This window comes from Bombyx mori, chromosome 15 (genome assembly GCF_030269925.1).
Source record: "Bombyx mori chromosome 15, ASM3026992v2".
Taxonomy (NCBI): domain Eukaryota; kingdom Metazoa; phylum Arthropoda; class Insecta; order Lepidoptera; family Bombycidae; genus Bombyx; species Bombyx mori.
In genome coordinates, this window is record NC_085121.1 from 10,317,916 (window position 1) to 10,345,256 (window position 27,341).

A 27,341-nucleotide genomic window follows, 5' to 3' on the forward strand; every position below is an offset into this window, starting at 1 on the left:
TATACTTGAGACCTTAGAACTTATATCTCAAGATGGGTGGCACATTTACGTTGTAGATGTCTATGGGCTCCAGTAACCACTTAACACCAGGTGGGCTGTGAGCTCGTACACCCATCTAAGCAATAAAAAAAAACTGAAAATATCCTGTTAGGTTGGGTTATCCGGCCTGTACTTTAGTAAACAAGAAATATCCTTCTGTTCGCGACAGTAGCAAATTACAACGTAATTCGTAATTTATTTGAGGTGGAAAAGTAATTTTCTTTTAGTCGGCGCGTCTGTTTTCATTGCAAGCAGATTATTTCCTTTACCTTAATTAGAGAGCTCCCGGGAAATGCATTTACTTTTCGTGGACATTCATTTAAATTATAATGTCAGTTTCTTTGTAAAAGATTCATTAAATACGTTGTACTCGTTTGGTTTTTTTTTTCAAGTTTAAATTAGGAGAAAATATTAAATTTATATGTTATTTTCTTCTTTTCTGGCGGAGTACATGTCTATTCAAGAATTATGTTTTAAATCATACCGATGATATTATTGCTGGTTAACGTTATTAATATATACAGTTTTGTTTCATTCAATGGAATTCTTAAGCACCAAAAGAAATACGTAGCGTCCATCTTTATAGTATTAATTTATTTATTAAAAAACGTGGCATTAAATGACTTCAAATTCAATCCTTAAACAATTTTTTTTTTCTCCTGTACTTATATTCTTATGGCGATTACCAATTTTTAGTAAAAATAAACCATCTTATTAATTTCCGCAGAAAAACTGTCCTGCATTCTGCTTTGAATATAACCAACTGCCAACTAAGACTCCTTCTTCAATTACACGTCTCTCCCACGTCATGTATTTAAGCCTCCGTAGCCACGGTACATTCAACATTCTATGAACTCGTTTGTTGAAATTTTAACTAACATTAAAAGCAATAAAAAAATTGTATTAAGAAGATCTTACCCTATGTTTTCCAGGTGCCTTAGGCATAAAAGTAGCTCGGTACTTTGTCGCTGATAGCTTCTCTAGAGCACACATAACGCTTCGTTTATCGTGAACAATGTCTAACTGAAGGTCGCCCTTCACTCCACAGCCACTGGTATCCAGGTCGAAAGAGTGCGGCTTCAAAGGCTCTGCGCCTTCAAGAGCCCCCGGACTCAACCGGACTCCAGATGGATCAAAAACCTCACATGTGAACGGACCTCCCTAAAAACATTTTCCATGCAGTATTTAAGGATTGTTCGACACAAGAATGATCTCGAAGGAACGTTTTTCGAAAATTATGTGTAGGTACTCTATTATCTATCAGTCGATAATCATTTTTGCTTCTGGTTTTGGAAACTACTTGTCTTTAAAAATTTGGCAAACTTTTAGTTAAGTTCCCTAATTATTTTAAGTAAAACGAATAGATTTGTACAACGGTCCCAAGCTAGGATTTTATCTTGTGCTATAGAATAAGGACACGGAGATCCCAAATGCAAATATTAAATCATAAAAAAGATACAAGCTTCGAATGGAAATCGAATGAGGTACATTTGTTAGGGACAGTGACCATTAGATTAGTAATCTAGATGACACGCAGTGTATAGCAACTTCCAAGATTTACTTCTACGATCGCTAGCTACCTTCGCCATCCATTACGGTTTCCTTACGGTTGTGCTTAGCTTGGATTTTTTTTTGCTTAACATTACATTAGGTAAAACTTTAATTTCGTTTCGATTTTGAGAACAATCTTAACTTATGCATTAATAAAAATACCTATCATTGTATCAAAAATTGTGTCGATGTACTTACTGTACTTGAGACCTTAAAACTTATATCTCAAGGTGGGTGGCGCATTTACGTTGTAGATGTCTATGGGCTTCACTAACCACTTAACACCAGGTGGGCTGTGAGCTCGTCCACCCATCTAAGCAATAAATAAAAAAAATGTACGACTTGACAGATGCAGTAAGAAACACGTAAAATAATTCCTTTTCTACCTGTATGTGTTCTCCTTTGTAGGTAATAGCGATAGTCCATGTTCCAGCTTCGTCGGGCTGGAAGGTGGCACTCGAGGCGGTGGTTCCTGGGGCCGAGGGAGGGGGATGTCGGGCGTTCAACGGGACAGCGCGACCGCTCGGGGCGTGTGCTGTCACATCAATGTCTTCCCTTCGAGGCGCACCTTCACGAGTACAACATATTTATAGTTTATATATACGAAATAAGATTTGATCATAGCAAATTATGTTTATATTTGTTAAATTTAAGTAAAAATAAATAACAGTAATAAATAATAATAATAAACAATTTTTTTTTTTTCATTTTTAGTTGAATTTAAATTTTTTCAATTTTTTTTTAAATTTCTTATTTAATATTGAATTATCATGGGGTCCTCGATAAATATACAAAGTTTGAATGAAATCTGACCGTTTAAAGTGGGTCAAAATCGCGTCTAAAAGAGTCAGTTACAAACATACATACAAGTGAAGCTAATATAAAGCGTGTAAAAAACATTGGATTTTTAATAACAGCAGACAATATTAAATAACAGAGATAAGTTATAGTTATCCTGGAAAAGAATATTCATTTATTCCAAACTTACTATCGGTACCTTTTGTCATTGAAATTTAGCCAATTTAAATATATTACGGAAGAATAGGTGTAGCATATGAACGAGTTTTGCGATGAAGGAACACTATCCATTAAAGAATACATCTTTTGGTTATAGGACGTGTTGTCAGTACAGCTAGTAATGTCATCGTAAAATTGTAATTCCCAGTTTGACAAGTAAAAGTGAATCGTCGACGGTCACCTCATTATTGGTATCTAGAGGCTTCGATGGCCGCTGTTTATCTAATCAGCCCGTGTTTGTAATGTCGAATATTTTTACTCCCATTTATGGCAAAAAAAAACTGTTTTGGGATAGAATTTTTGATTTTTTTAATTGCGTAAATACGAGCTAACAATACACTGTATTAAATATTTACGAGAGCACCTAAACATGAGCAATATCGCCACCCACTTTAAGAAACGAAGTCGAAATTTCAATTATATTATTTAATAGCGGTTTCACTGTTCAAAACAAAAGGCATTACAGGTTATCAGCAGAAACGAAATGGGTAGTGTATGTAGTAGTACCTACTGCGCGGGCTTACAATATGACAGTTATTTAATTGATATTACAATGAAACTTACCAGTGGCACTGACTAGTACTTCAACGATGCTGCCAATTGCACACGGGGCCATCCCCGGCGGCGGAACTGCGACCAATCTAGGCAATACTCTAAAGAAGTATTTGCCGTCCACTCTGCAAACGTTCAACCTCAATATAGTTTCTCCCGATTATCGAAAACTAACTAAAATCCACTTTCGTCCATCTAAAAGAGCTTCGGAAATTCCAAGTATTCTATACTTGCGCTCTATTACACATTTCTACGCTTGAGCGTTCCGTATCACTCTTCAGTATCTGGCCCAGTCAACCTTATAAATTTCCTAGCATAAATTCAATGGACAGAATTCTTGTAATGTGCGATTTATTCTATAAATCCTGTTACAATGAAAACTCCAGGCGGCATTACCCGTTCGTCCGTTGAAAATATTTTTAGTCATGAAATATCGGATTTCTATGTCGGAATCAAAACTATTCTTATATTTCATAGAGTGATAAGTTTGATTATTTGTAAATTGGAATGATTGTTCGTTATGCACATTGAAATCGAATATCATGTTCGATCTGTCATTTTATTTCTAAGCATCACAAGAAAAAATACTTAACACATACTCGAATTAGACAACAGAGCAAAATGATCAAAATGATCAAAATTATCAAAATGATCACAATGATCAAAATGTTCAAAATGATCAAAATGATCAAAATGATCAAAATTATCAAAATGATCACAATGATCAAAATGTTCAAAATGATCAAAATGATCAAATAGATCTAAATTATCTGTTGTGTAGTTCGAGATCCTGATAATTATTATAGGCATACCGTATTTTAATGAAGGCTTATCTATCACAAATACGACTAAAACGCCGTTGCCGTCGAATAAAATTCGTTTATAAATAACATAATGACAACTTCAAGTTATTTACGTATGTAATATTAATTAATTTTGGTTAGTGTAAGATTACTTTCTCAGTTAAAAAAAAAAGGTTTTTTTTTTTTATTGCTTAGATGGTTGTACGAGCTCACAGCCCACCTGTTGTTAACTGGTTACTGGAGTCAATAGACATCTACAACGTAAATGCGTCACCCACCTTGAGATATAAGTTGTAAGGTCTCAGTATAGTTACAACGGCTGCCCCACCCTTCAAACCGAAACGAATTACTGCTTCATGGCAGAAATAGGCAGGGCGGTGGTACCTACCCGCACGGACTCACAACAGGTCCTACCACCAGTACAACAGGTCCTACCACCAGTAAGGTATTTGTTTTTCGTAAAATAATTTATTCGGGAATTAATTTAAAGCGATACCGTTACATCAGCTCGTGTATTTCTCTCTATTGTGACACAAATAGAATATACCATATTTATCTTGAAGCTTCAATAGCAACAATTCATATTGATCAATTGTCGAGAACTCACCTTATGTCGTCGACGGTGAGAACGATCTCGTGCATTCCTGCGTGCTCCGGAACAAACTCTCCGGAGCCTCGAGCGTCCAACTTTAACCTCGACTCTTGTTCCAGCGGGTTCACAATGGAAACCTTCACCTCCGATATAGAGAGATCGTTGGACACGCTTTCCACTTTTATATAGGTCTGTAATTAAAATTTTAGATTAAATACTTCAGTACTGTTTGAGTGAAATAGATTATGATAATTATTTCAATTGTTTTGACGGTAGAAAATTATGGAATATGCAATTTTGAAAAGGGCACATCTCTGAAAATGTAAAATGTTCAGGAAATGAAAAAAAAAACTGATTATTTTTTAAAGCAGTGTAAAACTTAAAATATTAACTTTTGAGATATATTTTAGTGTTAATTAGCAATTGAAAATTATTAGAATTATTATAAAATGGGTGTAGGTAGGCCTCAAAACTACAATGTACATATATGAAAAAACGTATTTGACAAAATATGCGACATGTGCCCTTTTCAAAATTGCATATTCAATTGAACTAATTAAAAAGATGTATGCTTTTTTTTAATGACATTCATCTACTGCATGACCTGAAGGACAATCTCAAGAAAAATATGAGAAAAAAAAACATTTCGTAAAAATTTTATTCACAGCACAAAAGATAAACGAGATGCAAATTAGGAGTCACTAACAGGCTCGCCGACTCTTCCGGAGGTGGAATCAAGTGCGAGCCTCAGCATGTCGTGCACGGGTGGCCTGGGGGCTACATTCCGGAACTGCGAAGCCCAGGCCATCACGCCCAAGTGCTCGACGTCGTTCTGGCTCATGTCACGCGCCGACAACACCGGTTGGACCCCTGAATGACACGGGAAATTAAGGAAATCCTCTTTAAAAATATTTACATTAGGTAACAAAAAGGCATTGTTTTTGTAACCTTTTCTCAGTTTCGAAAACAAAAAGCTTCACAATAATACAATATTTTTATCACTCGCTTTCTAGTAAGTTACACATAATAATTTTAAAAAAATCAGAAACGAATACTATGTTTAGTTATCGATTAAACTAGACGCTTAGACGTAAAAGCAGGTGTTAATCTCAATGCAAGCATCTGTAGTTCAATGTAAAGGTTTGGCTTAGAAGTTTTTCTGTAAGCGCGATTTTGATTCTTAATATAATGGCCTCAAATGCTAATTTTCTATGCATTATAAAACAAGGAAATTTCAAAGGCCTCAAGATTTTCTTTTGTAAATGAAATAGCCCTTCGTTGTTAAATTGTAATAAAGATCGATTTCTAAGACATTTCGAAATTACTTTGATCTGTTGCTGTTTCCTATTAATGTAGAAAACCTTGTGATAGATTTGTGTTGTATTTAATAGCTGAAATATTAAAACAATATTTTACGGACAACAGTTTAACCAAGCACTTTTTTTTTCCAAACCTTCCAATTTGATTGTTAGATTTAAAACGTACAAGGCGTTGCCATTCACACTTTCAAAGTGCTGTACTGCATGCTACATGCAGTATACACCTACTGGCTTCATCCCATTTGCCTCTACAAATACACGGGCGCTACATATGTTTCATACCAGACCATACATTTCGGTCTATCATAGCCAACCTACCTTCAATCTAGGCTCTGATATCTGCACAGTATTAATTATGAAAAACTAGAATCTGGTTAAATTACATAAAAATAATTGAACTGCTATTTAAGTCTATACCGTTAGGTATAGTCGAAGAGCAACACAACTCAGGAAACGATCAAATTACTTCAAAAATAATTATAGTTTTTAACTATTTATATTATTCAGTTAAGCGGACTGTCTATCTTGTGTTTAAGCGGCTACCCCATTAACATAACGTAAGTGCTGCTGTTCGCTTTCAGACAAGAAAGTACTCATAATTATTTGAACGACTGACTTAGGTTTGAAATCGCGATAATACTTAAGATAAGATGTAGATAATTAGTAATTAGGATATAAGCTAGAAAAATGGGTGAGCGTACTACTTGTACCATACCGATGGATGACAGGAAATTGATAGCTGATAGATGACATATTAAAAGGTCCCTTACCAAATATTATACGTTAGAATTTTGGCTGTGTGATGGCCTAGAATAGCGCCAACCCGTCTCTTGCCGTAGTAGTCATAAAAGGTAACCAAGCGATTTCCGTAAGGCACTAACCACCTCATGCATATTTCTGCGAGGGGGTAATCCTGCGTTCCGGCTTGTAAGATGGTTCGTCACTATGAAATATCAGAGCTTCGACACTGTGTCTCAAATTGGGTTTCAGACTCCGGTAACCAATAAACATCAGGTGAAGAAAAATGTCAAATAAGTAGTATAAGAATAATAAAATAAAAAAAACACTGTTTTTATTCCAGTTACCACTTAAGAGCCACCGTAGGTAATTGAATTATTCAAACGAACATGCCTAGTGGAACGGTACGTACCTAATTTTTTAGCAGCTTCTATGGCTTGTTTATTGTTTTCTTCCCATTTCGCAGGATCCCGTCTAAGTCTACTTGCTGGAGGAGCGGGCCCACCTAAAGACCTCACCAGCTCATTGGCTACACGCCCGTCATTCCAATCCGTCTGTGTGAATATTTCCAATAATCAGAATTTGGTTTACAAGAAACATAGAATTGTTCTATTGAACATAACCAGGTAAACTAGAATTAACTGTAGCTGTTATAAATTCTTTAGAACTTTGTCATTAATAGTTAGAAAAAAGATGTGTGTATTAATGATTTTGAATAAGCAACTTGCCAACAATAATTAGGTATATGGGAGAATAATCGAATTCGTAATTTAGAATATATATATTTTTTACGATATAAGTGCTTTACAGAAGATAATATTTTCTTTTACTTCACGCAGACTAAATAATAATGTATTTTTCTACCAATAATGTTACGATCGTAATAAGAATTCGTAAAATACGTATGACTAATAATAACTTTTATATCGTTGATATTATCAGTCTGCTTGGATAAAGCGAATTCGATACCTTCTTGGAGATTACATTAATCGCTCCAACCCTGATCAAGACACACTCAAGTAACAGCGTTGAATTTTGTATTTGAGTCGCGTTTGTGTTTACTTAAGAAATTGTTTGCGAATTTTGCGTAACAAAATGGCATTCAGCGTATAACGTTTTGACTATTTTGGCTCTAGACGTATACGTAAATGCTGTCATCCACCTTGAGGCATGAGATCCAAGTCTAAAATGTATTGTATAATGGCGGCCCCACCTTTCAAACAGGAACGCATAACTGCTTGATGTCATCCACCTTGAGACATGAGATCCAACTCTAAAGTGTATTGTATAATGGCAGTCCCAACTTTCAAACAAGAACTGCAGGACGGTTTCAATCTACTAATGATAAACTAAGTAACTATTTGAGAACCAAATCATAATGCGATATTTACACAATACTGTTTTTGGGGTTAGAAAAAAAATACAGTAAAAAACTGCGCACTAACCGTGAAGTTAGTAATTGCCCTTTCTAGTCTAGAGTTGACCCACTCCAGCGTTGTCCTGAAGCCCGGTGAATCTGGTTTCATAAAGTAGGACAAATACGTCATGCCAGACAACTCGTCAAGCCAAGGTGAAGCCAAATACTCGGGTTCCAATATCATCGGAACCTCCAGCTCGCGGTGTGCAAGCCTCATTGCGCGCCTGCAGTTCTCTACAGCCTCGTGTCGATCTGGGTACATAATACAATTCTTATTACGTATTTTGATATTATTTCATACAAATTCAATTCAGCAATAAAAGTATTCATAGCGCGGCTTTTAATTGATAATACTGACTGAGCTCTCGCCAGTGAGGGAAAACGCCTGGCTTGCAGTAGTCGAGAAGGGCCGAGAGCAACACGCCGCTGTTCCAATCTGTAGTCAAGTTGTTAACGCGGCACTCCGGCAACACTGCCTGTAGCCACGATAGCATCAGCTTTCTGCAATCAAACGGCGATAAACGTGCAATTTGCCGCCCTCTAGACTAAGCAATTTACGGGGCCACGTGAGAAAATGAGGTGCAACCAGTATATGTTATCACTTTGATAACTTTGCAAACAAGTCGCCCGGTTAGCGTCAAGTAATTACGGACGTGTCCGGTCGGACGGTCTTAAATTTGGTATTGTTTGTTGGTAAACTTGACTCCAGACTTACCTTTTGCACCTTCTAATATTTTATAATTGCTTGCATAATTATAGAGGTAGAGAAAGAGGAAAAGGAAAAGGTAAACCTAAAAAGAGCGAAGAAATGGTATATGATAGAGGAGTATGAAAACAGAAGACACGTTGCGCCGACCCCAGATGATTAGTCGAAAGGCAGGAGAATGATGTTAGCATAATTATACTAGAAGAACGCATGCTAGGAATCATTTCGTGGAAATCACTCCATAGTGTCATTTACTTAGAGAAAATTGCAAAGAAAAAGTCGAAGGACATTGGTTCAATGACGCATTTACGCGGATTTCCAGGTCTATAATTTTAGTTCTATGTTTTTAACTTTTTTTAAAAAAATTGATCTCGTTTACCTCCCTTAAGAAACTGAATTTTCAAGGTTATTTTTATTCAAATTTATATTTTATTACACTCCAAGTATGTAATTATGATTTTGCTGGAAGAAAACTCATCTCTGAGTTGAGCTCGTCTTTGTACACATTTTTTTAAATAATATTTAATTTATTCATTCAGTCTGGTCGTTCATTCAGTCACGCTTAGATACTATAGATCACGTATAGATCACGATACTAAGAGAAAAATAAGTTTTAACAAAACAAAAAAAACTAGTCAATTTTGTCTGTGTACGCTAATAGCGTAGTATCCCCAAAACGAATCTAAAGCCTTCACTTTCCCCTCGTCTTATTTGTCGCAAGCGGTGAATTATCCAATTGAAATCTAATTTATTTAAAACTGAGAAGAACTCGAACGATCGGGTTTCCCAACACCGGGGCAATGAAGCAATTTCGTAAAGTGTATCTGTAACGTGTTTACTTTGAACGTAATCGTAGTATTTGTCGATTGCGCATACACAGACTTGTCATGACTAAGTTCGTTCGTAGATTTTTAAGCTACTGCATAGCTTTTATCGTGGGCTTTGAGCGCGGCGACCGAATCAAGAAATTCAGTAACGAAAATAAAACCTAACACCTCCACTCCGCCTACCATGTAGCTCGCTTTCAACACATTCACACGTTGCGCTTGTGTAGTGTTTCTGAATAAGCGCGTGACGTGACACTCCACTGCATGTGCATCATGAAAAGTCTGCTCATCTCTCTCTCGCGCAGTCTAGCTTATGAGTGTGAAGGGGACAGTTAATGTTTTGCTTTTGTTAATGTTTATAAATATAGCGTGGTCTTATTTTATTATTGTTTTAATATAATATTTAATATTTAATATAATAAATTATGATTGTCTAACTATAATTGCATAAGTTAATAAAATATGCTATGCAATAGCTTTACCGCGGCCACACGTGTTTTTTTTTTTATTTATTGCGATAAGCCACTTCGAAGAAGGGATACAAAAGTGACAGTTTCAATTATCTTTCAGTTATTTGTGTCTATGAACCCAACAGTACCACGTAATACGCGTATAAATAAATATGTAAGCAAACGATTTATGTTTGAGAACATGCAACCGTGTATTTTCAATAACGCGAATATTGAAATTGCAAATAGTCATTCGAATTACGTAACTGCGTTTCGTGGTCATTTCGAATTGTGTGAAATGGTTAGCTGCATTTATTTAAACAAATGAAATACAAACATTCTACGATTTATTTGTTAAGATTTGAGAAGACCGATAATAGAAGTGTCCATTGACGTGATTGCAAATATACAGATTTATTTTTGTTTTTGCATTGTTTTTTCGAACATCGAACATCACGAAAAATATACTCAATATTATTATTATTATTTTTATTCACGTTTGCCTTTACAGGTACTTTAAATCGTCTTTACATTACTAACAATTCGGAATGGATTTATTTTTCAAATTACTATGCAAAATAATCACTCGTGGGACTAGAAAAGTTTTGCATTATTCAGAGATGACCACAGATCCCTTTAGAACTGTTAATGTACTAGATCGGTCATCGAAGCATTTGTTACATAATTTACAACTCTTTACAAGAACTGATACATAATTTATTTAACACAATGAACGAAATTCGGAGATATAAAAGTGCAAAGCAATGTGTACTCGTATTTGTACTGGATTCATTTTAGTAGTGGATGTATTTTGTTAATAATAATTAAAACAAAGATTTACCTCGGCGGGAATTTGCTCCTGCCTATTTGATATCGAACAATCAATGACCAGATCAAACCTAAGATTAATTTAAGGTTTCCGTTCACGATGTCAGTGTTGCCTGAAAAATAAATTAAAATCACAATTTTCATCACGAGTTATGGAAACAAACAATGTTAATATAATTTAATATAAAAGAAAAATGCAAGTCTGAAAGGCCCTGTGGGTTTCAATTTTTTTTTCAAGTTAACTATTACTAATGTGTATTGTGAAAAAAATCGGAAAATAATGTCTAACCGATATTAACAAGTTTCACGCCGTCATCTTCTATGGCCTGCAAAGCGGTGGTAACGTTCTCTAGCTTATGATGCTGATTCGTAGGGTTTGCACTCCACCCTTTCAGTCGACGACCCTGCAATGACTCCACCAGCGAACACAGCACTGTTCCATCCCGAAGGTCCTCCACAAGGTCAATAACCTAAATAAAGATAAGGAATCAATTACTTTTCATTAGCATCAATACAAACAACAAACGCTACCATTTATAATATAAATTATTTCGATTTACGTACCTTAATATTTCTGGGCTTCAGAGTCTCGTTAACCCAATTCCTGAAGGTATTAGCTTGTATTTCTACCCATAAATCCTCGTGGCCTTTAATGGCCATGCCCTTAGCCGCAGTTCCTTCCGGACTCCGAGCTGCCAGCCCAGCCTGCGTGATCCTGCCTGCTGAGCCTTCGGCAGAGTGGGCTCTCACTCCCTGATGCGTCACTCTCGTACCCTCCATAGTTATACTTTCATCAATACCGCATCAAAGTCATCCTTAGTCTACTTAACATAGTGTAATCTTTGGTCCCGCACATTGTTTGTCTCCTAGAATGGAAGGAATAATTACATCTCGATTGGTTCTTCAGGAACTAAATATGAACTATACGTCACGGGCGACAACATAAATGCAATCAAGATATCAGAGACGACCAAACAATAAAGCGTAAGTTACGAGCAACTACTTCGAACGTGATATATATCCCTTGGCAAGTGAGATTAGTTGTGTTCCAATTGTAGATTTATACCTAAAGTACAGGACATATTGATTAATAGAGGTCTTTGCTTAATGTCACTATTTTATTCATAGCCTTACCTAATATTAAATGTAAATACTCGTACGAGAACAATTTATATCTATATATTAATACGTGAAGCAAAAACTTTGTATCCCTTTTTACGAAAATTGCGCGGACGGAGGAGTATGAAATTTTCCACACTTATAGAGAATACAGAGAAGAAGTGCACAATGCTAATATTTTTTTAAAATAATGCATAAAAGATACATTAAATCAATAAAGAAAACATTACACACACTACATACCATGTATTTGACGCACACACGCATGCATAAGTATAAAATACAATTATGATAGTGTACAAACTTACAATTCCAATTAATTATAGTCGAATTTCGACTACTGCGGGACCTCTAGTTTTGTTTAATTTTTAAATGACTCTGTTCTTGAAGACTTAACAGACATCAAGTCATAAGTATTCTGTTAATCAGCACTCGATTGGTGTAAATTTGTAAATCAACATAACACGGTTTCTTTATTACTTCTTTACTAGGGTACACGTGTAGTGTGATATGTGGATTCCGGCAATTCTATAAGTGAGTGCGAATTTAACAAATGCTCACGGAGCAGTTGCTTAATGACGGATCTTGGAAGTTTTGTGGAACATAGTGAAATAAAATAAATATGTAAATAAGAATTAATAAAATTTCATAATTCCTAGTTCCTAGTGGTAGGGCATATCGTATACCCACATCTAGGTTCCACCAGCACGTCTATTTCGGCCGTTAAGCGGTTATACATTCCGATTTGAAGATGGGAGGGCCGTTACTGAAAGAGTTATGATTTTAACCTTATTTCTTAAAGGTAGGTGGCTATTTTCATGTGGTAGTGTCTAATGTGCTCCGATAGCAATTTAAACAGGTAATTCGGTCGCAAATTCGTTTTTTTAATCAAATATCAACAAAATAACAGACTAAAACATAAGCTTTTAGTTGTAAATGTATCATTAATATTATCAAAAGTATATCTGGAATTTCAGACGTCTCGTGACATATTGAGTTCGGATGTTGAATTTTAGCTTATTGATGATGGGTCGTCACATCCAATTTGATTGATGATTGCATTCAAGATTCTTAAAATATTTGCCGATAGATATCGACTCACTCTCGCGCGTTCAGGAGGCAATATCGACTCACTCTCGCGCTCAGGAGGCAATATCAGATTTTTTTACAATAATACGTTACGTTTTTTATTTTTATTTATTGCTTATATGGGTGGACGAGCTCACAGCCCACCTGTTGTTAAGTCGTTACTGGAGCCCATGGACATCTACAACGTAAATGCGCCACCCACCTTGAGATATAAGTTCTGAGATGTCAGTATAGTTACAACGGCTACCCTACCCTTCAGACCGAAATGCATTACTGCTTCACGGCAGAAATAGGCAGGGCGGTGGTACCTACCCGCGTGGACTCACAAGAGGTCCTACCACCAGTAAGAATTAAAAACTGAGAATTAAAAACTAAGAATAATAAGAACTAAGTGACAACTAAGAATAAAAAATTATTAAATTTAGGCAAATTAAACTCGTGTGGGATGGGAGATTGTGTAAATTTGTAATCGGTATGGACAGTTAAGTATGAATGCGACTGCGACATAATATTATTTATTAGCTATCTACAAAGCATTAAACCAGGTCAAAACACATTTAAGGCGACGACTCCTTATATGTATTAATTAAGGTATCAATTAGAATTACCACTTTGAATACATGGAAGATTTCGTAAGACAAAGTTCATTGACCATAAAGTCAATTAGGTAAAAGCTTGCATACAGCTTTTCGTTTTTGTTTTTGTTTTGTTTTGTTTTGTTTTAAGCGGGAGCTAGATTTCACGGCTTACTATATATTGTATTTTATTTATATCTTAAAATTTGCTGCTTGCAACGAGAGAGAGAGAGAGAGAGAGAGAGAGAGAGAGAGAAAGAGAGAGAGAGAGACATTCACGTATTACCGATTTTTCATCGCCCCCTTTTCATGCGTGATTTCATAAACTATCAGATGAGGCACGGAGCTCCTCTATGGATCGTAAAAAGCAAAAAAAAGCAACTAATAACGTATTTTTAAGATATATATGTTCCACGTAAATTATCTAGCATAAATAGCTTTGTTTATTTATTAAATTTTAGTTAATATAATCATTATGTCGTGGCTAAAGAAAGTTAAATTAAAGGGGTCACTATGCATGATATGCAATAGTGTACATAACTTTTTGTCAAAATCATAACGTTATACATACTATAACTATATGTAAAAGGTATTCATAACAGAACTGCTTTTCTATCAATAAAATATTTTATAAATAAATATTTATTTTTAAAACATCCGCATATAAGATGCTCTACCAATAATTTCCTGGACAATAAAGGCGCTATCCACTAGAACAAGTGAGTCGTCTATTATCAAAGGTGGCAATCTGTGCATTTGGACAAAAAAATGTTTTGATATGTCAATACGGATTGATTTGAATATAATCGTCTCCTTCAAAGAATACGGTACAAAACCTGCATTAAATAAAGGTTAATAGTTAACCTGTTATTTATCTAAGATGTCGTTCCGAAGAGTTTTGTGGCTGCCAATGGAATACAAAGTCAATAATTCGTTTTTCTGATTTACCAATAATTGTCCAAAAGTCAGATTGCCGGCTTTGATAATAGTCGACTCTAGTGAATATACAATTATCTGTTTATACACAGCATGAAGGCACGCACTAATTAGTTCAAGCAAAATACAATACAACGACCAACGCAATGTATAAAATTAAAATAAAAAATGTACAATAAGTGGTTGGCAAATAAAATGATAACGAATTTACTTAATAAATAATGTGAGGTAACTTGTTTTGAAATTTTTAAGCGAGCGAAAATTTAAAGAAAATTTTCTGATATAATAATAATAACCGGGGAAAAGTCACGCACGGTCGTTTGGCCTCAAACTAGGATTGCCTGTAATGTGGCAACTAATACGTGATAATAAAACCATACTTATGTACGCTTAAATATATAGATACACATTTAGATCTTAAGATTCAGAAAAAGGGCCAACTTTTTGATCACACAAATGCTTACTCGATGTATTTACCAATCAATAGGCCGAGTTCAAGATGTCTAAACATACAAAAAGAACGACTTTCAATCGCGAATTGATATGGCTTCATTTAAACGATTTAGAGGGTAACCGTCAATCATATCAGAACAATAAATAAATCATCACGGGATAACCACGAAATTTTTAGCACTTTTTATTTTATTTATTTATACTTATTGTACACAAAAAGAAAATACAATAAAAACAGATTTAAAGAATGTCTAAATACTATGTACAAAGGCGAGCTTAACTCATTCATGAGTTTTCTTCCAGCAAACCATTAGCAGGGAGAAATACGATGTATAAGAGGGGAATAGTGTACAATATAAGAGCTATTTAAGCATGATTTTTAAACTAAGCTTTAAAAAAATAATCTAATATTAAATGAAAAATATATATAAAAGTGACAGGAAATGTTTATTCCGCACTCTTTTTTTATTGTGAACATCGAGACATCAGTCTCCCTGATCGCTAAGGTAGCCTGAAAAGTATTTGTAACTTTTATTAAACAGCATTAAAAATGTTTGTTTAAATTTACCAAAGCATTTGTTGTGAAAAATATTCGAAAAACAAGCATCCAATAATTTTGTTCTTGGATGTGCATGGCGTGGAATAAGAATCAGTTCCCCACCAACAGACAGAGGAATAAATGAGGAAGGGGCCTGAAATCCCTAATGCAATTCGCCGGCGCTCATGTAAGGAATGAAATTATTATAAAGGTGTACTACTAATTCAACTAACTATTGCGGTATTAAATAACAACTTGGCGTTTGAATTTATTTACTTATGTTTTGTGTTTATTATTTGTTTTCTTCATAGGGAACAATTTTATTTTAAAAAATAGATCATTCTTTTTGTTTCAGCTTTTACACCTAGTACATTCGTTCGGATTAGTGTAGAAAAAATACATTGAAAATTATTCTCTTTTTCTTTGTTTGCAGATAGCCTATCTGTAAATGTTTATTTTAGTCAGTTCCATAATTGTACGTGCGTAACAGAATATAACATCGCATTATTAATTATAATAAGCATATTTTATTAACTACTCAATTAATGAATTTTGAAAGAGAATTTTCTTTTATTTTGGTTTTTTTTTATTGCTTAGATGGGTGGACGAGCTCACAGCCCACCTGGTGTTAAGTGGTTACTGGAGCCCATAGACATCTACAACGTAAATGCGCCACCCATCTTGAGATATAAGTTCTAAGGTCTCAGTATAGTTACAACGGCTACCCCACCCTTCAAACCGAAACGCATTACTGCTTCACGGCAGAAATAGGCAGGGCGGTGGTACCTACCCGTGCGGACTCACAAGAGGTCCTACCACCAGTGGAACCAGTATCAAGTAGCCTTATGGAAACATTTACAAATTGTTCATCGTAATTAAAAAACGTATCTATCTATGTACATGTGTAAAAATTTCTTCGTTTATTTGAATAAAAAATCAATTAAAATCGCATTTCTTTTGTGAATATGAATAGATTAACTTAAATAATGCTCTGAGTGTGTTTCAAAACTTCTCCGGTTAGTCGACAGACCGCGACACTACAGCTGGATTGTGTTCATACGAAATCAAATGAAACTACGAATAGTTTTAGTTATTTAATACAAATTCTCGGTTCTTCTCGGCCGTTATTGTTGGAATATTTAATTGAAATCCTACGGACAATGTTTCCAACTGCTCTCAGAGACTCTGTTCTGTGTTTAAACTTGTCCATCTGTCGTTCGAGAATGTTCTGAACACGATTAACTGTGATGAATATAACGTCTAATGTTTTCAGGCTAAGTAGCGGCTTGGTTCTGCCCCTGGCATTGCTGAAATCCATTGGTGACGTTAACCATTCACCATCAGGTAGGCTATATGCTCGTCTGCCTACAAGTGCAATAAAAAAAACCTATGAAATATATTAATAGGATAAAATATTTCATCGTTCATCCCCACCTGAATGAAATGAAACAATGATAAAATCCTCTTCATGGTAGTAGCCATCATAGAGCATAAGGTATTTGACAGATACCTGAACCTCATTAACGCCATTTCCAAGATAAGCTGGCACACATACAAGTTCAGAATAACATACGGATCGACGAACGTCTAATATTTTAAGGCTAGGTAGCGGCTTGGTTCTGCCCCTGGCATTGCTGAAGTCCATGGGTGACGGTAACCACTCACCATAAGGTAGGTATGCTCGTCTGCCTACAAGGGCAATACAAACAAAAAATACAAAAAAAACGTCCATATTAGTAAAATTCGGGTTAGCGTTATGGATATTCTTTAAGCTTACATTAATATATTTATCGCAAATTCGCTGTATGACATAGAAGAACAATGAGTGTTGGAGGCTGGAAGCGATCGCGTGGGACGCCCCGCGTTTAAATTGGTTCGTCGATATCATTATGTAATAATATTCTATAATGCGATGTGGGATGACTGTTTGCTATCGTCCGCGTTGTAAGCAGAAACGTATCTAGCGTCATGTCTATTTTAGTTGATCTTGTCATTGTATATATACATATAAAGCCTTAGCCGTGATCGCACGAGCACTCGTGAACACAATTAACTGCATTAACGCGATGAATTTATGCTAAAATTTTCAAATTGTTGCTCATCGCATCGAAACAAACTGGTTCTTGGTCAGGTCAAATGATTCATTAACGTTGCCGACGAATGAATATAGTTGGGTACTAACTTTATTGTTTTGTTTACATGTAAGCGATCAGGTGAGTTGTATGCTCCTCGCTTTGGGAAGGTCATAAAAAGAAAACCAATTACGTTAATCATGATCTTTTGGTACAAAGCAAAATACTGAACATTAATCTGGAAAGATTTCAGGTTACGAAATTCGATGACATAGTAATATACCTGAAGTACTTAGGACTGCCGAAGACAGAGACAAGTGGATAAGAGGGGTTTTAAAACGGGTGATGCGAGGACATCAAACTAAAGTCATCAAACTAAACTAATCCCGACTTTTAGAAATGAAGATGCATAAATAAGTTTAAATTCTGAACAGTTCGTTTACCATTACATAATGATATTGTATGTCCTTTTCTCCACAGAACAAACAAAATCGAACACCAAACTATCTATGTCCTAAAACTAAACGCAATTTACTGGTGGTAGGACCTCTTGTGAGTCCGCGCGGGCGGGTATCACCACCCTGCCTATTTCTGCCGTGAAGCAGTAATGCGTTTCAGTTTGAAGGGTGGGGCAGCCGTTGTAACTATACTTGAGACCTTAGAACTTATATCTCAAGGTGAATGGCGCATTTACGTCGTAAATGTCTATGGGCTCCAGTAACCACTTAACACCAGGTGGACTGTGAGCTCGTCCACCCATCTAGCAAGCACCATGAGATATAAGTTCTGAAGTCTCAAGTATACAACGGCTGCCCCTCCCTTCAAGCCGAAACGCATTACTGCTTCACGGCATAAATAGGCGGGGTGATGGTACCTACCCGTGCGGTCTCATAAGATGTCCTACCACCAGTAAAATGTTGCAGGAAATCAGTTTTTTTTTTAACTGAGTTAGTAATTTTAAACAAAATCTCACCACATTTTCCTTATTTAGTTTCCGAGTCCGTGCTTCATAAAATATTTGCCCTGTGTTTTTGTAAACATGTTTTGGGACCTCCGCAACTGTTATATTACGTGAGTTTTATATGAGTCGCGTTGTTCAAAACTTTTGCGTTTTAAATTACACGAAACAAAATTAGCTTCGAAATTCAACGAGACTAGATGTTTAACATCACTGTTGATAATATACAAAAGAGAAACATATTGGTGATTAATTTTTCCCTAGTGTGAATGATCTAGAACAATTTTGAACTGAAACTTATTTCTTTCTATTAGCTATCCCATTTTATTGCTGTATTTTAATGATAATTAATTATCCTAAATTATCTCGCCAGATCTTTTGTACTTGAAGGGTTTGAAGGGTAGGGCAGCCGTTGTAACTATACTTGAGACCTTAGAACTTATATCTCAAGGTGGGTAGCGCATTTACGTTGTAGGTGTCTATGGGCTCCAGTAACCTCTTAACACCAGGTGGAGTGTGAGCTCGTCCACCCATCTAAGCAATAAAAAATAAATAAATAAAAACTCAGAGCTTATGCCGATCTCGACTGCTAGACGGTACTTTATATTATATGTATATTAATTCATCTAATCAACGAGGAATGTGCTTAATTAACGATATACATTTATTAATGTTCTAATGAAATACCTACGCAAGGATAGGATTGTGGGCCGATTGTTATTAGGTGCTGATGAAGCGCAAACCACCTACTGAGAGGATTTGCATCGAGTTATGGAGCTACGGAACGTTGTGATCTAGCCAGGTATATTATACATAGGGCATATGTAGAACAGATATCATGAGTAAACAGCTCTGTGTGCTTAGTGCGAGTTTTTTAACGTTCTCGATAGCGTAAAAGTTAGCTCATGGTATGGAATGGGATCGCTTGCCTACCGCAGTAGGCAGCGGCTTGGCTCTGCCCCTGGCATTGCTGAAGTCCATGGGCGACGGTAACCACTCACCATCAGGTGAGCCGTATGCTCGTCTGCCTACAAGGGCAATAAAAAAAAAAAACCTTTGCCGCTAGGGGCGCTGTTCAAACTGCATACAAAATTGGGTTAACTTTTACGCTATCGAGTACGTAAAAAATTCGCACTAAGCACACACATTGCTTACTATCAAGTCAATGATTATCTAGAAGATTGCACAAAGTGGGAAGGAGTTGCTCGCTCCGGGCATTTCAATATTGCAATAATTGTTACGTTATAATACTCATTGTAAAAATTAATATAAAAAAAAAGTATGTAGTTAGCTCTTTTTGACGTTCAACAAGTATGTACTTTCATTTATGTTGAATATTTTTTTTTTTATTTCATTTCATTTGACTTGAGATACGTGTAATGCTCGTTTTAAACGTGCCACATACCCCTGCCTTTGATCGTGTACATCTCATAAATAATGCTTCAGAAATGAAGAGCTGTGTAATCGCTGCTGGCGCCACACCCGCGCTTAGTAGGTATGTACTTACGAAAATTACAATTGAGAACTTTTAATTTGCTTAATTTGCGTTTCCATTCAAATCGTCATGTTCAGTTATCGCTTTGTTTAATGAGTTTGCGATATTCAATGAAATCGCATTGTCCGATATTCATTTGACGCTCTGGTGCTTAGAAGATTTCTCCTCATTATTTTGTTAATCTTTTTAACAATAGATCTCGCCTTAAAACACCAATTGAAGTATAAAAATAAAGGTCTATTCTTTATTATTAAAGACATAAAGTCCGTTCTATATTTGACATAATTGCTAATGTACGTGTGGCTAAATTTAAATATGAAATTTTCCGATACCCTATTCTATGCCTCTTATGTCGAGAGTTACATTTTTGAGGATATATACTTTTCTTAGAATAGAAATTCAACCAAACTGAATTCTCATTTTTTTTTTCATTGCCCTTGTAGGCAGACGAGCATACAGCCCACCTGATGGTGAGTGGTTACCGTCGCCCATGGACTTCAGCAATGCCAGGGGCAGAGCCAAGCCGCTGCCTACCGCTTAATACTCTCCACAAACCTCGTTTGAAGAAGGACATGTCATAGCGCTCGGGAAACACCGTGGAGGGGAAGCTCATTCCATAGCCGGATGGTACGTGGCAAAAAAGACCTCTGGAAACGCACTGTGGATGACCGCAGTGGCTCCAGGTAGTATGGATGAACTCTACTCCGGTGGCGGGCGGTGCGATGGTAAAAACGAGATGCCGGTATCATCTCGAACAATTCCTCAGAGCACTCCCCATGGAACATATATATATCACATAACTAATGTACGCTTTGCAACATATTCTGTATTTACGAGTACAAACGATAGGCAAACGAGTGGAAAACCATCGTCAGAGTTGTTAAGCGCCGCTTCACTTGATGTATTCGTAGAGCGCAGCCCACGCGATGCGAACACGGACGTAGATTGATGGTATGCCGCGATCTTCCTAAACAGGTGTTGTTACATTTTTTTCGTGACATGTCTTATCCGCTTAATATTCACTGATAAATGTATCCAATTTTGTTTCTTAATGGTCCTTTACTCAAAATTTCACATATGAAACTAGAAATGGAAAAAAAACTAGAAATGGAATTGGCATCATTGCCATAAAATTTCAGCAATCCATATCTATACTGTTCTTATCTTACATGGGCTGGACGATAATTTGGCTTGGAGGAAAATGAAGACGGTATATTTTATAGATATATTTGTATTATGAAAATGGTATATATCTCTTGCTGCTTTATGCAAGAATAATTGCGCTCTTGACCAGATAAGCAATACTGCTATAATTAGTCATGTGCACTTTTTATAGGCCGGAACTCTATTCTGACCTAAGTAAGAAGTAATATTTATTCAAGCAAAGAGTCTACCTTGCGTGCGTATTAAGAGTCATTCTATCCACTCGTCTATCTTAGCTTTTGGGAACGATTTAATCCTATATGTTTTTTTGGGGAAATAAACCCGTTTCTAAACACAAGAATAACTTTCTTTTGTGATTAAATACACTAATTGAACAGTAGACACTAACGAACATTTCAGAACTTTATTTTATGTTGCAATACAAGTTCTCGTGAAACTTTATGCATGCATTTACTACATTGTGAGTTTCGCAGTGCTTTCTTATAAAGTATAGAGCTTCATACGTGAGATCGTCAGAAAGTTCAAGCCCTCGCCAGACAGACGGAGCGAGGAACGCGCAAGTGGAATTAATAAGTTGCTTTGTGAAGCTTTTGGATATTTAAATGTAAATAAAGATGTTGCATTACAAACTATCTGAGATCGCTTAAGGATTCAGCCGAAGCAAAAGTCATAAAACGTTTTACCGATGTTTTAAAACTTTTCGATCAACTCAATCGGACTTTCAATTTTGTTTGAGAATGAGCTTCTACACTCTGTTCACTTTTTAATCATAAATGTAATTTATGGAACGATTTTATTCGTTTTTACTTAAATTTTGCAAATTTAATTAAAAACATTGCTAATATACATAGCAGTCTATGATCCTATTATGTATGTCACGCAATGTATTCAATTGCTTTAAGAAGATGAACAACGGATCGTCGAACTCCCTTGTAGGGGCACGGAACGAGCCTTGGGGCGAACCCCACCACCCAGGCATGGGCCACCCGCTACTTTTAATTGGGTGATTCTAAGCTGGTGTCGCCTATTCGTGCATATGTGATTTAGTTTCGTTACAAGATAAAATACAGATATAATAAAAATTTTGGTTGATGTGACGGTTGACGTCGGTGGCAGCCTCCTTCAGCTGCTCTCTCTCTCTTTATCTCACTGCTCTTCACTCCTTAGCTTCCAAAATGTGGACCACTTCACGTTTTTGCATGTTATCCCAAGGGCAGGAGTCATTAGGTTTCAGGGAGTCGGAGTGGTGGTGCTCGATGGGGGTTAGTCGGTAGTCGGTTTTGCGGGGCGGGTCCTGTGTGGTAGACGTCGCGCAGCGCCTCGCGCGCCTTTTTCAAGGCGTAGTCTCCCGATAGGAATTAGAAGAAGAGGAGGACTTTGGTCTTCCTCTTCTCCCTCTTCTTCTCTGGAGGAGCCGAAGTCCGGCATAACCCGGTCTGTTACCCTTCTCGACCGGGTATCCGTAAACGGATTCCCCAGCGTTAAAAAAAGGGGTCATGCAGGTCTCTGTATCGGTCCAATTTAGTAACTTTAATTCCAAAGTAAATACGGATGGACGACAATGCTCTTGGAAAATTATCAACTTTTAATTTTGAATGAAACTGATTAATTCCTAAGTAGTCATTCCACTTCGTAAATGTCATCAATGTCTCCCCGCAAAAAAAAAACGATAAATTATCGTATTAATTCATGCGCTAGTGAAGATATTGTACTGTTATGTTCCGTGTTTGTTATTTTGCGAATCGTCCATGCATGTACACACAACGTGCAACGCAGCACACATATATTTTTCTTATGTTTATTATTTTTGACGTTATTGGACATGTATGTATTTTTGTGTATGCATTTATAATTTGATATAAATTTTATTGCACCTACTATCATTTACTATGCAGTACCTTTGGTTGACTGGCAGAGAATGCCTTGGGCATTAAGAACGCCAATATAAATTTTACATGTGGTAAATTTTACTGGTGGTAGGACCCCTTGTGAGTCCGCGCGGGTAGGTACCACGACCCCACCTATTTCTGCCGTGAAGCAGTAATGTGTTTCGGTTTGAAGGGTGGGGCAGCCGTTGTAACTATACTGAGACCTTAGAACTTATCTCAAGGTGGGTGGCGCATTTACGTTATACATGTCTATGGGCTCCAGTAACCACTTAACACCAGGTGGGCTGGGAGCTCGTCCACCCATCTAAGCAATAAGAAAAGAAAAAAAAAACATGTATTGTGTGAATGAATGAAGTGAATAAATAAATAATTGGACATCTCAAAATTTTAATCATTTGATTTTATTAGTATTTCAAACGAGAACCAATATGTTAATCTTGTTACGTTGTGATTTTATCACCCTAATGAAAAAAGCATTAGCCAGCTAATTTTCGATTGGCAGTAGCTTGTCTGGCATTTCTGACGTCCATGATCCCACCCCATTAAATGAGCTGGATGCTCGTTTGCTTTTAAAATCAATAAAGAATGTAGTTTTTTGAAGACAAAAATATGAGCCCGCCGAAAGGAAATAAAAGTTATAATCTAATAAGTCAATGTGTTTCACTTTAAAGATGATTTTTACAAATTTTATGTTATTATATTATGAATTGCATTGTTCGCTATGTTGCTAACTTTTAGTAATATAAAAACTATCCTATCATTAGAAATGTCAATCGATAGTTTGGGTAGTAATGTATCCAAAAGACAGCGTTAAGTTTACCACCGGTCACTCTAGAATACGGATTCGGATAAGTAAACTGATATATTTCATGCTACTTTTATCATTACAGTTGGCATGCAGTAATATATAAAAAACATGTGTGCAATTCACACGTGGTAGAAGTGAAACCTTCCAAAATTAAAATACAATTATCCTAAACGTCTTAAGTATATGTAAAATGTTGTCATTAGTAAATAATTGTAAGGTAGCGCCCTCTGTGAATTGATATTTTAATTTCACGTATAATCCTAAATTAAAATTCACTACAAGAGCATTCATACACACGTTAGTATTATTTAGTATTATAGTATTTTCACTTCAATAAATAATAAAGTTACTGTACAGTAAACCAAAATCCAAAAATCCTATTTTGTGAAATTATGAAAAACATTTTTATTTTTATAAAACAATTAAGCGGTACTTGAAGTATTCAAAATCAATATTCTTATAACATTTAAATTACGAAAACTAAGAAGGAAATACAATATTCACTTACTTAGATATAAAGCGTTTTTCCATTTTATTCATCCTAGCTTAGTTAAGAAGATTGTCGCGACCAACACAAAAGTGAGGCGTGTGAAATACCACAGGTGCACGACAACTAATCTAACGACAACAAGACGTTTGCTTAAAAAAAATAAAGTCGAAAAAAGGTTATGTTATCAGACAAAAAATAAAATCCTCTTTTGTCGTTTCGTTAGAGATATCGTGGCTAGGATATACTTGATTTTCCTCTCCCAGTTAATTTTATTCTATATTGTACGCGAAAAACGTATTGAATTAATTATATGGACATATAACACGGTATAAAAAATACACAAAGACTCCATCGGACATGATTTTACACTAATTAGATAACAATATTATTTTATTTTATGCGTAAAAAGAAGAAACGGGTAAAACGTCTGTTTTCACTGCTGGGAGACGAACGGATGCATTATGATTATAAAATGTAAATAGGACAAATAATTTGACTATCTCGACGATTCTGATAGAGTAACCAATATAATTTACTTTGGAATTTAGTCACGTGATCATATTTACCGAGTTAAAATGAAACACACATAAATTTTGCAGACGTTCAAGTTAATTTATCCAGAAGAAATTCACGGGTATCAAGGATTGAATAGAATACGTTTTTTCATAGACTATATATCCAGCTTCGCGATTTATGTTATTGAAGTATTAATTTTACAAATTATCTTTGTCTATTTCTGTAGATACATTATAAATATCATAAAATAAAGTGATTGACTGATATTTTTGTTATTTATGGAGTAGGTATTTATACATATACATTTAACTGATTTGAGATAAAGATGTTATTGTAACGAATATAATTTAATATGCATTTTATAAAAGCTTTCCCTTTTTGAGCAACAAACAAAGGAAGGACGTGGACCGAGTTATGTATTTTTTTCGACATTTTAAAACCTTTCTTCACACTTCAAATTAGTTTTAAAATAAGATTAGTTGTTGCATTATTTCATCGCTAATGATTGAATATCATTCATAAGATAGGTCTATAATAAAACGTAATAAGTCAATTAGTAACATTTCACAACAGAACACTACTGATATCGAGATACACGTATAAAGAAATAAAACAGAGGGGTGCTAAAATAATACAAATTTTATTTTAACAAGCGTCTACCTAACGTTTAGCTTCGTGCTTCGTTGCCTCCAATAATGTAGGGTCCAGCCACGTAGAAAATACATACACATCTGTATAGCTATTCTAAGTTACTCAGGAACTTTTAATTATTTTGTCAATAAATTATTACTATACACATACGAAACTCAATATGTATTATTATGTTCTAATGACGACTTTTGTTTATGATATTATAAAATCTGATGATACTAGCGTGACAATTGCATTAGTTACATTTATATTGTTCTAGAGGTCCCGCAGTAGTCGAAATTCGACTATACTTAATTGGAATTGTAAGTTTGTACACACACTACAATCACCAATTTCGCGAAAGATACACTATAAAAATATTAATAAAAACAAACAATATTTAATCTATTCTCAATTTGACAACAGACGTCAAGAACAAAAGTTTGACAATAAATAGTATGCATGCGTGTGTGCGTCAAATACATGGTATGTGGTGTGTGTAATGTTTTCTTTATTGATTTAATGTATGTTTTATGCATTATTTTAAAAAAATATTAGCATTGTGCACTTCTTCTCTATAGTCTCTATAAGTGTGGGAAATTTCATACTGTTGCGCAATTTTCGTAAAAAGGGATACAAAGTTTTTGCTTCACGTATTAATATATAACTATAGATTACTTCGCTCGTTGTTATGCCACTAGCGGTGTAACTCAAATTTTAACAAAAGAACTGAAGCGAACAAAACGAATTATTTTCTTGTTTTATTGCGTAAGATATTAATCTTCTTAGGCCATGGGAACGCAAAGCAATTCAATAATTTGAATATTAACAACGGTGGGTAAGAAATTAATTTTTCCTGTCAGATGTAGTTTTTACTTGAACTTTAAAAGTGATTTTATAGGTGGTAGTTAATCGTGCTTAATCGTTCAAGGACATCAATAATGCCCAAAGTTCCATGTAGGTATGTAGAATATAATTATTATTGAATTATGAATTCTCCGAGTAATTAGTTTTCAAGGAATCAAAAACGTCTAGAAAAATAATGCACCCTCCTGTATTTTAAGTCCTCAAATAAACGCTCCACAAACGGAGTCCTTAGCTCCTTATCTATTATACGAGCTTTTCAGTGACTTGGTATTGCTGATGCCCATGAACGTCGTATGTACTCAATAACAATCAGGAATAACATCGTGTAATAAAAATCAAACCCGCAAAATTATAATTTGCGTAATTACTGGTGGTAGGACCTCTTGTGAGTCCGCGCGGGTAGGTACCACCACCCTGCCTATTTCTGCCGTGAAGCAGTAATGCGTTTCGGTTTGAAGGGTGGGGCAGCCGTTGTAACTATACTTGAGACCTTAGAACTTATATCTCAAGGTGAGTGGCGCATTTACGTTGTAAATGTCTATGAGCTCCAGTAACCACTTAACACCAGGTGGGCTGTAAGCTCGTCCACCCATCTTGGCAATAAGAAAAAAGGTGTATCCTCTACCGTCAATGGCAGTAAAGTAATGAATCTAATATTTTTTCTGCATCAACTGAATGAAAATGTTGAAACATGGTTATATGAAATAAAATTAAGTATAGTACCTACATTTTCTTCATTTTTACGTAGAGACATAATGAAAAGTACATTTGAGTCGTCTATTATCAAAGGTGGCAATCTGTGCATTTGGACAAAATTTTTTTATTGATATGTCAATACAGATTGATTTGAATATAATCGTCTCCTTCAAAGAATACGGTTCAAAACCTGCATTAAATAAAGGTT

The 27,341-nt window shown here is 35.6% G+C and overlaps 1 protein-coding gene across 3 annotated transcripts in view; it reads right to left on the reverse strand.

Moving 5' to 3' along the window:
* Nucleotides 1-27,341, reverse strand: part of LOC101739163 (filamin-A) — a 113,936-nt gene that overhangs the window by 79,311 nt on the left and 7,284 nt on the right. For 2 of the 3 annotated variants that reach the window (XM_038016131.2, XM_038016130.2), the window contains exons 2-12: nucleotides 11,403-11,704; nucleotides 11,128-11,308; nucleotides 10,852-10,951; nucleotides 8,387-8,529; nucleotides 8,057-8,280; nucleotides 7,024-7,165; nucleotides 5,261-5,424; nucleotides 4,570-4,745; nucleotides 3,172-3,284; nucleotides 1,977-2,158; nucleotides 958-1,200 (exon numbers count right to left, since the gene is read on the reverse strand). In XM_038016131.2, the coding sequence (XP_037872059.1) occupies nucleotides 958-1,200; nucleotides 1,977-2,158; nucleotides 3,172-3,284; nucleotides 4,570-4,745; nucleotides 5,261-5,424; nucleotides 7,024-7,165; nucleotides 8,057-8,280; nucleotides 8,387-8,529; nucleotides 10,852-10,951; nucleotides 11,128-11,308; nucleotides 11,403-11,618 (1,884 nt within the window). In that variant the 5' untranslated portion in view covers nucleotides 11,619-11,704. Of the gene's footprint in view, nucleotides 1-957; nucleotides 1,201-1,976; nucleotides 2,159-3,171; nucleotides 3,285-4,569; nucleotides 4,746-5,260; nucleotides 5,425-7,023; nucleotides 7,166-8,056; nucleotides 8,281-8,386; nucleotides 8,530-10,851; nucleotides 10,952-11,127; nucleotides 11,309-11,402; nucleotides 11,705-24,442; nucleotides 24,542-27,341 lie in introns of those variants that run through there. The other variant, XM_062672597.1, reaches the window with a different exon arrangement.